The 12,271-nt window shown below is 41.6% G+C and overlaps 1 protein-coding gene and 1 long non-coding RNA gene across 12 annotated transcripts in view; one reads left to right on the top strand and one right to left on the bottom strand.

The window, feature by feature from the left end:
• The window catches only part of NRK (Nik related kinase), a 92,792-nt gene that overhangs the window by 72,136 nt on the left and 8,385 nt on the right, over positions 1–12,271 (top strand). For all 11 annotated transcript variants that reach the window (XM_086850169.1, XM_086850168.1, XM_086850173.1 and 8 more), the window contains 8 exons: positions 1,561–1,734; positions 2,232–2,361; positions 2,724–2,882; positions 4,520–4,663; positions 5,867–6,001; positions 7,739–7,839; positions 8,403–8,552; positions 11,486–11,645. In XM_086850169.1, coding sequence (XP_086706295.1) covers positions 1,561–1,734; positions 2,232–2,361; positions 2,724–2,882; positions 4,520–4,663; positions 5,867–6,001; positions 7,739–7,839; positions 8,403–8,552; positions 11,486–11,645 — 1,153 coding nt within the window. The remainder of the gene's footprint in view (positions 1–1,560; positions 1,735–2,231; positions 2,362–2,723; positions 2,883–4,519; positions 4,664–5,866; positions 6,002–7,738; positions 7,840–8,402; positions 8,553–11,485; positions 11,646–12,271) is intronic.
• LOC147650561 (uncharacterized) lies at positions 2,406–7,111 on the bottom strand. The gene is made up of 3 exons (XR_015276192.1): positions 6,862–7,111; positions 5,175–5,359; positions 2,406–3,580 (listed from the first exon to the last, which is right to left on the bottom strand). It is a non-coding gene; the product is annotated as an uncharacterized LOC147650561 (long non-coding RNA).

The raw sequence follows: 12,271 nt of genomic DNA on the forward strand, positions 1-12,271 counted from the left end.
GTAGAAGCTTCCAGTCATGTGGATTTTCCCCTGAGATAAATATTAGCGCAGAAAAGATGAAGAGAGACAAAGCAGAACAATGTTCTTTGCGGTTGAAAACAAGATAAAATTACAGTAGTAAGACTTGTACTTGGTGTCAGGGCCCTTTTCAGATATTACTGAGTGTATCCTTGCTTCACAGATAAGGAAAATAAATCACTGTGAAACTGGTATTTTCTCCAAAGCTGTGGCAGGGTAGAAAGTAAAGGAGTTTTCTTTACCTCTGGTGTCTCTAAACTTCAGACCAGAGTGGTGACCCTCCTGCCTGGGGAGGGAGTTCCACTTGGCCTCTGTCCCACCATCCTCAAGGAGAAAAGACTCTGCTTAGGAGAAAGGACTATAAATGGGGCATAAACCAGTATTTCTCTTCTGGCAAAACCAGCCCAGTGTTTCCCCTTTCCCCTGATATGCTGGCATTGGAAGTAGGCTGCTTGAGGGAAGGGAGAATGTTTGGGTCTTTGAGGGTGAGGGAGGATGATAAAGAGTCGAGGTTATGTGTTTTGGTGAGTTTGGAGGAAAGAGTGAGGGAGGGAAAACAGGCAGAAGGCTGACATTTCTTCTCATAAATTTCTCTGCTGCCTTCTAGTCTTCTCCCCCCTTCTCATGGAGCTCCCCTTCCCTTCCTCTGAGCCCTTTTTCACCCACCAGCCACAGCTACCTTGAGTCTCTAAATCATCTCCAGCATGGCTTTCCTTGTCCCATCAGCGTGAAGTGCTTTGAAGTGGTTAGGTTGTATCAAACTGCCTGAGTGATTCAAATGGGGATTTGGTTTGATCTAGTTCAGTTGACTGTGACTGAAAACTGAACTAAAAAGCCCCATACTGGCTTGGTTCCCCAGTCTCTAGTACTGACTTGCATATTTTGGGTTCAGTTTTTACATCTAAATTAAAACATAAAATATATTCCCAGAAACCAACCTCTGACTCCATGGATAGTGCTGGCAGGGAAAGAGTTCATGTGGTACCTTACAAGGTTCCTAAGTATTTCCATGGGATGCTGTAAGGAGGTCTGCAGAACCAAATGTGACTATACTGGAAATGCTGATGCTGGGTCCTACTAAATGTCCTGTTTCTGGAGTAACGTTTCCTAATTCAGTAAATGGAAAATAGCAATGAAATGAACGGTGAAGGGCTTCAAACTAAACGCAGGTCCAGAACCAAGAAGTGCCACCTTCTGTCTGCAGTATGCAAAGGTCAGGTCTGAAACTCGTTATCACATCATTTGACTTGGTATCTCTGAGGCTGAAGTTCCTTCTTTTTCTGTGGTTGAGGTAATGTAGATGAAGAATATTTGTGGAGTACTTCAGGAGAAAATCCCAGATTTGTCATCTCGGATGTTTGCCATACACTTTGGTATTTAATTTTTGGTTTTAATCTTGCCGTAGGGGTTTTTTTTTTTAAATGATGCATCAGGGAGAGCACTCTGAACAACATGTGCACATTATTTATCATCCTAATTAACTGGAGTTGCAGAGTGCACTGGAAATAAACTAAATGTGTTAAACTGTATGTTCTCATGCAGGATCAGATTTTAGTGAAACAAATTCCAAACACCCAAGAAGGCCTTTGGAGCATAAACAATCAGAACTATCTCCTGCCAGATCTCCTCCAGCAAAGCCAAATTACAGATTCCTCTGTGAACCCGCCACAAGTGCCACTGACTTGCCAGGAACCTCAGAACAAACCTCTGACAAAGGTAAGAGATAAATTACAGATTGACTGGATTGAAATCTAGCCTTTTTAAGTTCTTCTATCATGTCTCTTTTTCGTTGAGTTTTTTCACTACAACCTTTCTTTCCTTTAAAAGTTCTGTCTGGGAGAAAGATAAGAAATCTTCAGCTCCCTAACAGATTTTGTTGTTCCACTTGTTTTCCCCCATCCCCTTCTCTGCTCTCTTTCTTTCCTTGCTTTTTTTTCCTCCCCTTTTGCACAAGCTAGAGGACTCACACCCTCTGCTCCTTGCCATGGCAGCATTCTGGTGTGCCTCTGCTCATTGTCCCTGGCTTTCTCCCACTCAAGCATCATGTGAGGGTGCACAGGGGCCAGAGCAGCCCCAGAGGGCTCTGACACTGCTGTGAGCATGGGCCCATGGGGAGAGGGGTCACTAGAGGCACATAACAGCTCTGGCAGGGCGCCACAGGGTCTGTGCCCCAAGCACTGCCCGCCTGAGGCAGCTCTTGTTTCTCTTTGCAGAGCCCATGTGCTGAAAGCCCACCTGCCAAGAGCAGTACATCCTCCACAACATCCTTCACGTCATTCATAGATCCAAGACTTCTGCCAATCACCCCTCCCACCAGTCCAGTAGGACCTTCCTGTAGTTCTCGTGAGTATGCTTTGCCTTTGCATTAAAATGTTCCTCCTGGGTTGTTTTTTTGGGTTTTTTTTCTTTTATTTATTTTTTTGGGGGGGAGGTATAAAGAGGGCTTATTGCTTGGAAATGAAAACTCTTGAGTAAAATATCCTGAAACTGGAACTTCACATTACTGTGAATTTTCATTGTCCTGCTTCTGCCCTTCTTTCAGATGTGTGTTTTTGGGGTTTTTTTGGCTATACAAAGCTCTCAGGGTGTTTTCTCACCTCTCTGGGGTGAGAATTTCTTTCATTCTACCATGAACAAGGTGGTTCAAATATGACCTGTAGCCAAGAACTGACATTTTACACAATATCGTGTGTCTTTCGTTCCAGCATCTAGTGCCAAACCTGAGCCTGTCAGGAGGGAAAATGCAAGGAAGGGCTCCGTTGTCAATGTCAATCCAACCAATATCCGCCCACAAAGTGACAGCCCAGAAATCCGTAAATACAAGAAGAAATTCAACTCTGAGGTCCTGTGTGCTGCTCTGTGGGGTAAGCTGGGAGTCCTTGGGCAGGTGTGTGGAGGGAAGGCACAGCAGGAGAGGCTGGCAGTGTCTGCTCGGCAGATTTCACAGTTGTATTGCTGCTCTGCTGGCAGAGGGTACTGGAGTGGATCCCTGAGCTGATACCTGTGTCACTTAGATGGCTCTGCCTTCTCAGGGATGAGGTGGCAAACACATGAATTACAGCTGCAAAGGACTGTGCACTAGAATGAGAAAATGTTTTGATCAAGCACCAGCTTGAAACCGTGCTTGTTGGGAGAGCCAAAAGTTGCAAATGTTTCAGCAGCTTTTGTGTCTCATGAGACTCATCTGAGCTGCACATGGGTACAGCTGATCACAGAGCCCTGACCCAGTGGAAGTAATCCAAACATGAAGCCTTTTGCTGTCGTGTGTGTTAGGTATTCCAAGGATCCAAAGCAGGTTAGGTCTTTCCAGAAACTTGTTTAGTTCCTGCTGTCACTGCTTTTTCTGAACATCACCAGTGTTTAAACTTACATGCTTTTTACAGAGCTGGTTTCACATGGTGTAAAACCATCATCCAGAAGTCAGACTGCTGTCAACAGCTGTAGACCTTGCCCCAGTTGCACATCAGCTAAACTCTTGAGATGTTCTAACCAGCTTTCTGCTTCAGAAGAACAGATGTATTCTATGGGATTTGCCCAGCCTTTTGCTCCTCACTTTTTGAGCCTGGAATGGCAAGTGAATGAAGTAGATGGGACATTATCCAAAGCAAATGTAGATTTGCAGTTTATAGCTTCACAGATTTTGTGTAATGTGGGTTTGTAGGAATCAAGAACAGAGCTGTGTGGCAAGGTGTGTAATTAAATGTGCATTGAGGCTGAAGAGCACCAGGTAGTTGTCAGAGCACAGCCGGTGCAGGAGGGTGCTTGTTACAGCAGGATACCTTGGGTTGTGTCTTTAGAATCTGCTGATTAGAAACATAATGACATAGATGTCATTCCACCCCAACACAATTTCTGACATTCTCTGATGTCAGCAGCCCAATGGAGCCTTCTTTTTCCTTAGCAGTAGTTGAATTTCAGATGGATTCACTCCTTAGTTTGGCATTTGAAGACATTTTCCAAAGCAGAGACTGTTTTCAAACTAACCCTCCTTGTAACACCGTGCTTCTTCCCACAGGTTTGGTGTCCCCATAATTTGAATGTTGTATTTGGAAAAAGAGAGTTTGGGGGAGATTTTTTTGGTTGTTTTTCTTTTTTTTTTCATAATTAATAGGAACCCTTGGAACACTTAGTTGGGTCTCATGTATCACTACTGTAATGGTGCTGGACTGGGACTTTTACACTGGTCACAGGTACTTTTGAAGGTCACCTGAGAAGTTCAGGTTCAGAGAATATTTTCCTTTCTGTTTAAATCAACATTGATTTCAGCATGGCTACTCATTTTTCAAGTTCCATAGGTATACATGTGTTCTGCTGAGTAAAAATTCTAAAAGTGAGATTTTTTTTTTTTTTTTTTTTCTGGGAAGTCATCCACAGAGCAACAGAGGAATTATCAGGTACCATTAAGTGAGATTAAATAAAAATTGATTCTCAAAACAATGAACACTCGGTGACCTCTGAATCATTAGGTGACTTATGCAGTATTTTTTTCATGTATCGACAGGAGTAAATTTATTGGTGGGAACAGAGAATGGATTGTGGCTGCTGGACAGAAGTGGGCAAGGAAGAGTTTATACGCTGATTACAAGGAGACGGTTCCAGCAAATGGATGTTCTGGAAGGACTTAATGTGCTAATTACTATATCAGGTTGGTTCAGTGGCTAAAAGTATCTGACCCACGTTGGGGTTGGAGGCAATTAAAAAGAATTAGGTTATAAACTAGGTTGAGGAATTTCCTGTTTCAGAAAATCACAGGACAGTTATTCTTGTTAATAGGAAAGCTCTTCTGAATTTTTAACATTTACACTCCCATTCCAGAGTGGCTTTGGGACAATTCATTGCCTGGTTAATGTGTAAAATGGTTTCTGGGAAGTACAGAGTGTTTCATATTCCTAAAATGTACTCATTCTCTGCAAGCTATAGTTTGTCACTTTTCTTGTTTCTATGTTGGTCTATCTAACTTCAGTTCTATTAACATACCATGATATAACCTCATCCTGTGTTCAGCAAGTGGTATGAGCAGTAACATGAGAGTGATGTCTGTTATGAAAGCATCAATAACATTAAGTGGAGGTCTTCAACCTCTGCTGGGAAATAATTTGTACTCTGGCCTTATTTGCCATGGCTGAGAGTGGCCTCAGAGGGTGCACAATACATACCCAGGTCAGAGGTGTGGGTCCAACAAGGAATAGCAGCTCATCTCCAGTCCGGACTCATTGTGGTGGGCAATGGCAACAGCTGTTTGTCCCATACTGCCAGGTCCAGTTGTTGTTGCTGGGACATGGCACAGCTCTCCAGAGTAGTCTGTGGTCCCAGAGTGCTGTTGACCATAGGTTCTTGTGAACTAATACAACAAAAAGAGTGATTGAGATGAAGAATGACAAAATAATACTCTCCTGAAAAGGCATCCAAAAGAAGGATAGCTACTTTTAATCAAGATTGACAGTTAATTAGAACTAAATGAATAGCTTATTCAAAGTGGCCATTGTAGGACATGCCTATGTTCCAGGATAAGCAGTTAGTGTGATAGTTTCTGATAATACCTGTGTCTGTAGAAACCTGTTCTTTGGCCCAAGGGAACAGTTTTAGTCAGGTGTGAAAATCTTGCATGAAGTTTGAGTCACAAGGTAAATGCACATGTGCTCAGTGCCATAGGATTACTTCTGTGCCAGTTCCCCCTGTGTGTCCCCATCACCCCAGGCGCTCCTTTTGTGCCCTTGATATGTTCTCTCACCCTGGCAAGGCACAAGGACCCACTGTACTCAAGGTCACAAAACTCTGTCTTTTTGTAAGTGGGGAGGGTTTGTAGTTCAGGGAGTTATAGTGTTCCATCTCTTTGTGCAAATCCCAGGGAAGAAGAATAAATTGAGGGTGTATTACTTGTCATGGTTGAGAAATAAAATTTTGCGCAACGATCCAGAGGTGGAGAAGCGACAAGGCTGGGTGTCTGTGGGTGATCTGGAAGGCTGTGTGCACTACAAAGTTGGTAAGGATTTCATGGTTTTTTTCTTAGAGAAATGCTTAATCATCCTCCTTTTGCATCTTGTGACATTTTTCAGCTTTGTTTCAGGATTGTATTGAGTGAACATCTCATCTTTCAAGACTCCCTGTTTTACATGGCCTTGCTCCCTGTCCTTTCAGGCAGCATCTCTTCTTGCAGCAGTTACCAGATGATGTTATGGCTGTTCCCTGTAGTGGCTGGAAGGAGGGGGTGCCAGCCATGGTCTGTGCTCAGCCACTGGTTCAGTTTTTCTGTAGTTACTTAAGGTTTTAATTGAACTGATGTTTTCGACCTCCTCAGCTTCCCTCTTGGCCCTAGGTAACGGCAAAGAAATTGGACCTTGTTCAAGTCCTAGTGAATTATATTTGTAGGATGTCCTTAGGTAGATCAGATCAGCCCTTTGTCTCTCATGAAAGACCCAAATATACCTTTGTTTAAACACCCTGGAAATAGCACCATCTTGATTTTCTTTGGCTCTCAGGCAGCTCATTCTTGAAGGTGAATGTGAGGATCATGGTAATTTTTGTCATTTAACTCTGGGGGATGAATGTATGACACGAGTTTTGCTTTGGTGAAGGATGGTGTGTGAAAATGGCACTTCGAAGTCAAAGAACGCCATACAGAGGAGTGCAGGAAATGGGAGGTGGCTGCTTCTCATTAATACCTTGCTTGACAATTTTGCCTTTTGTCTTTAGAAGTGGCAGGGGTTAAACTCAAGAAAGAATGTGAAACAGATGTGTGTTGTTACTTTAACTGTGATTACAGCTAAGCACCCACCTATTCCACTTCAGTTGCTCATCCTTGGGTTTGGTGCGTTCTTTAAAAAACAACAACAAAATACTTACCCTAAAATTAGGCAAACATTTGGTAGGATCTTCTGTGTTTACATATGACAAGCCACTCCTGCATTTCTGACAGCACAGCTGCTGCTGTTTTTCTCTTGCTGAATCTTTTTGTATCTTGACCTTTGGTTGTGCAGCTATTTCTCCAGGTAGAAAAGGAAAAGGATGTATTGTTCTGCATTCTGGTGGAGTTTGCTGAGTTTTCTTATTCTCTGCCTATATGAGATAGCATCCTGTTTCCAAATGCTTGTCTCTGGCAGAGTGAAAACACAAGGCACAAAGAAATCTTAATTTTCAATGCATGATTCTTCATTTATTTTCAATGGGCCCAGCATGACCTTAATTGTCATGGAGAAATTGCTCATCTCTTAAGTGCTTATTCATCTCAGAAAGATGGGAGTCCTTCACCCACACAGAGCACCTGGGGATTTAACCCACAGATGAGCACTGAAATGAAAATTCATCCTGCCAAGTCTGACAGAATTGTTCAGCCAACAACCACCAGTCCTCCAAGAGTAGCTTATTCATAACCAGTAGTGGTGGGGTGTGTTCATACTTAAAAAGTCAAGCAGGTTGGTTTAGATGCAGGGTCAAGGCCTTTTTCTATGAGTAGTGAGATTTTTTTTTTTTCATCACTATATGAAGAGGAATATATAAACATTGGTAACAGTCATTTGACTTTACTGAAAACAAATGAATTGTAGGTTTCCAGTCAAGGTATTGTCACTGGTGATATTAAACATTGATGTCCTGAATGCATTAGTCTCCCTTTCTGGGTAATGTCTATTTCTACAAATAATCCATTGAAATTATTTCATGTGATGGTCTTTGATTTAAATGTTTGTCTGATACCTAAGGAATTGTTCTTCTTGTATTACAGTAAAATATGAGAGAATCAAATTCCTTGTAATTGCTTTGAAAAACTCAGTGGAGGTTTATGCTTGGGCTCCAAAGCCTTATCACAAATTCATGGCTTTTAAGGTAAGTGAAACATCACTTTGGTTCAGATGTGTCACTGTCTCTCAATGTCTCTCATGTACTCTCTGCTTTTGTTTTTGTTGTTTTGTATAACATTTATTCTAGCTAAAGATAAACCGAGTATTCTTTTAAAGAAAATGTAGTGCATTTGATGTACTTGGAAGATGGCAAGCATGAAACTGTCAGTTATGAGTGTTAGATGTGAATAACTTGCTTCTCTCTACTCCAGCCAAACACAGCAGGTGCTGTGCCAAAATGTGCATTTGAATTGACAAAGTTGATGTTGATTCCCCTCAAAAGGGGAGGAAATTAAACACAGTGGTAGTCAGCCTACTTTTTGCCTAGTCCATTTCTTGAATCTTGATTCCTTTTTCAAACCACAAAGAAATTATCCAACTGTCCTTGCAACTCAGTGGATGATGGATACTTAGCTCCTTAAATGTAACCTACTATTTAACAAAAATAGCTGTCTAACTTTTGAGTTTTAAGAAGTCTTAGGATCCTAAATATAGTTCTACAAACCAACAGTTTTATTGTGTTACATACTGCATTTTTCTTTTTTCCAGTCCTTTACCTCACTTCATCACAAACCACTGTCAGTTGACCTGACTGTTGAAAATGGGCAAAGACTAAAGGTCATATATGGCTCAGTAGTGGGATTTCATGCCATTGATGTGGACTCTGGATCTGTGTATGACTTGTACCTTCCAACACACGTAAGAGAATCCAAAAAAACTACACTAATGCCTTTGTTCTTGGGGCTTTGTATTAATGATGATCAGGTTAAGAGTTGTGCTATTTTTCAAAAGTAAGATTAGTAGAAGCTAATACAAAACCACTTTTCACATAGTTTTATAACACTGAAGTCCTGTTTAAATGCTTTTATCAAATCTAGAATATCCATTTTAGTGATTTAGTGTCAGAAAGCCTGTTGTATGGACAGTACTATTTTTAATTGATTTATCCTGGAAATTTAGGACTTCAACAGTCAAAGACACAATAATATCTACATGAATTTGGGTGATTTTTACAATCTGCCACTGTGCAGACAACAGAAACCAACTTAAGACTAAATAAATTTGCTGATCTTCTTGCCATTCAATTGTCCATGAAACCACTATAAATTCAGAAGTAGTTTTACATTTTCCTTGGGACTTTCTCATTAGATTGTCAGTAAGTGAGCATGAAGGTGTTGATTTCAGGAGTATGTGTACACCCTGCATTGTGTCTCTGTTTGAGGTGACGGTGATCACTAAATTCTTGCATAAGCACAGATAACAGCAAATTGCCCTGCAGAAGTGAATGGCTGGCATGGGGCTGTCTAATATGAAGTTTATGCTATGGTATTAATATATCTGGATTTTTGTTTGTTTGCTTATTTCTTAGCTATTCTAGATAGTTCTTTTCAAAGGTGTGAGTCCCAAAAGCCAGAGAATCTTGAGGGCTTAGATTCACCAAACTGGCAGGTTCCAGACTGGCTCCAGTCTGATGGGAGGCTCCAGGCAGAGAAAACTCTGTGCACACTTGAACCCTCCCTGAAGTCAACAGTGCTCCACAGGGGCTGGGGGTGCCATGGCCTCCTTGCATCCCCAGACCATGTGTCCCAAAGTCATGCTTGGGAGGTCTGAAGAAATCTCATCCCAGATCTGCATGTTGCAGCCTGTGCCATGAATCCATCTATTTTTTTAACTTTTCTTCCCTCTCAGCCCCTCATTTCAACTCAAATGAAAACCCATTCCTCCTGTGCAAGCCACTTGATCGCTCTGCTGCCCCTGCAAGCCACAGCCTCTGCATTCTGACAGACCTGTGTTCCTGATGGACACAGTGTGTAAGACTGGCTGTTAGATTTATAGACTTCTCTTAACTGAAAAATTACTTTTCTAGCTGTTCTAACTGTTGAATCACCTGCTAAAGGCTTGTCCTGTTTATTTCTGTGTTGTTTCTTTTTAAGGTACTTATTATTTGTCTTGTTAGAGGGTTTATTTAATCTGACAGTAGCTTTGTTAACTATGCAGCTGTGATGAATTCACATCAGTTTGTAAATTGAAGCATGGTACCCACGTGCATTTCTGGAAGTGGGTTGCTGAGCAAGGTGAACAGTGACTTGTCAAAAAGATCATTAGCATAATTGCCGAAGAGAAGAAAGTCAAAGAAAAAAGTGAACTTTCTTAGAGGCTTTACTTTTTCAACAGGCTGCAAATACAATTAAAGTACCTGATGAGAGCGATTTCCCAGGAGACTGCCCTGAATATGTGGGGCACCTGAGACTGACAAAATTTGTGTGAGCTCTTCAGCCACAAGTTAGCACGGACTAAAAATATATTTTCCCTTCAGAGTCTTAGACTGAAATAAATCAGCTTCCACAGCAGCTCAATCTTTTTTGCTATTCTATTGTTTTAAAAGAGCTAGAACTGGATAATTATCTCAAGGAGCTTTGTGGTGGCAATAGCCCAGACTGTAACAGGCTGACTTGAGATACTCTTGCTTTCTGGTAGCCTCTTTTCCTGGCTCCCCACCTCTTTCTTCATCTTTTACCTGCTCCGGTCGCTCATGCGAGTACCAAGGCAACGCATTAAAATTGCTCTGCGGCTCTGGATCCCCGTTCTAGTGTTACGGATAGTTGTTGCGGAGGCACGGAGTCAAGTGGGTGGCCTGAGTGTATTCAGTTTGGCAAGTACAGCTTCAGTGCTTCTTTTACTGTTCGTTGTGCCCTTATGGTGTGCATAAATGTCTGTGCTTAAGAAAAACAAGACTGTGTGGCTGGCATGTAAGAATGATGTAAAGCTCCAGTCATATGCTTCCTATGAGTATTGACTGGGGTGGTCTAATTTACTATTTACCATCCTGTTCTGAGTAGCGCTTTAAACAAGGAAATGCTTTGTTACTGTTTTTCTAAGGCTGTCCTCTTTTTCTTTCAAAAATGTTTTCATAAAACCCCACCTTCATGGTACTTCACCTTTGGTTTTGTTTTTTGGTTTTTTTTTGCTTGGGATATGTTGGCTTCTGGGAGAGGTTTGTGTGAGTGAAATGCACTGTTCCTGTGGCATGCAGAGGGGTGCCCAACAGCAGTCAAGTGGGCAGCTATTTGTAGTGAAGGATGTGGGAAGGGAAGGACAGAGTGAAAAGGTCCAGGGAACTTTTTACAGCAAGTTAAATGTTATTAAATTTGCAGGTTTTAAACTTAGGAGTGGGGATAGGGAAATATCATGGAAAGTGAAAGCACTCAGCTCCTGGAATGTGGAAGTTTCTGTCCTTCCTCCATCTTCTGACAAAGTTGTGAATTCAAGTTTATTTCACCTTTCTCCTATTTATATAATGCAAGTATTTTGTGAGTGACTAAGTAAATATTATTGTGTCTCAATGGCTCCATGGCTTCTTGAAACCAATTAACACTGGTAAATTTAAAGTGAACTGTTGAACGTTGATTTATTTGCAAACCTACTGTCATATTCAAAGGGGGGAAAAGGAGAGAAAGTCTGTTTCAGAGGCTTACTAGCAAATATACAGCCTCTGAGAACAGGCATTTCTTTCACTTTCCATGAGCCATGAGCTAGTTCTTTTTATTGCTCTGCCAGGCTAGTTAGATAGATGTCATCACTGAGATTGCTGTCCATGTTCTGATATAAACCTTAGTAAAATACGATTCTAGATCCAGGGGACAATTCGCCCACATGCCATTATCATCCTCCCGAACACCAGCGGCATGGAGCTCCTGCTCACCTATGAAGATGAAGGCATCTACATTGATATATATGGGCATTTCACAAAGGAGACTGTTCTGCAGTGGGGAGAAATGCCAGCATCTGTAGGTATGTATGAAAAATAGCTCTTTATTAAATATAAGATTCTGCTGCATGAAGCCTGACTTCTTTATGAGGTTTGTATCTATGTGGAAATGGTTGTATGGCACATAAAGCAGCTTCTGAGCAAACCAGATGTGTAAAAGAGTAAACAGATTTATGGGTGTTTGTGTTAACACAGCCAATGATTGCAATAGAAGCTTCCCATTTGGACCAGAGTCTGTATTCTTGTCACACTGTTTATTGCATCACACATTGACTATATAGACAGACTTCACTGAGGATGCAGCTTACCACCAGTTTTCACAGGGAGAATTATGTGAATTACAGAGGGGGAAAAGTGTTTTGGTTGTTCATAGCTCACAGCGTTTTATGTAGAAATTCACAGCTACTGAGGGGTCAGTTACTGAAGAGATCTGTAACTGCTGTCAAATGGCCCATTCATTTTATCACTTTAAATTCACAGGGCTGCCAGCCCAGGGTATTTGTGATGGATTCTTAATCTCCCAATGCTTGCAGTTGGCTGTGTAGGAGGAGATTCTGGTTGTACTGGAGCCAGGACAGCTGTTTGTTTCACCTTTCCCATAGGGCTTCAGACAGACAGTGTGGCGAAAATGAAGAACAACACAGGCAGA

Source organism: Cyanistes caeruleus, chromosome 14 (assembly GCF_971803275.1).
Source record: "Cyanistes caeruleus chromosome 14, bCyaCae1.hap1.1, whole genome shotgun sequence".
Classification (NCBI taxonomy): Eukaryota; Metazoa; Chordata; class Aves; order Passeriformes; family Paridae; genus Cyanistes; species Cyanistes caeruleus.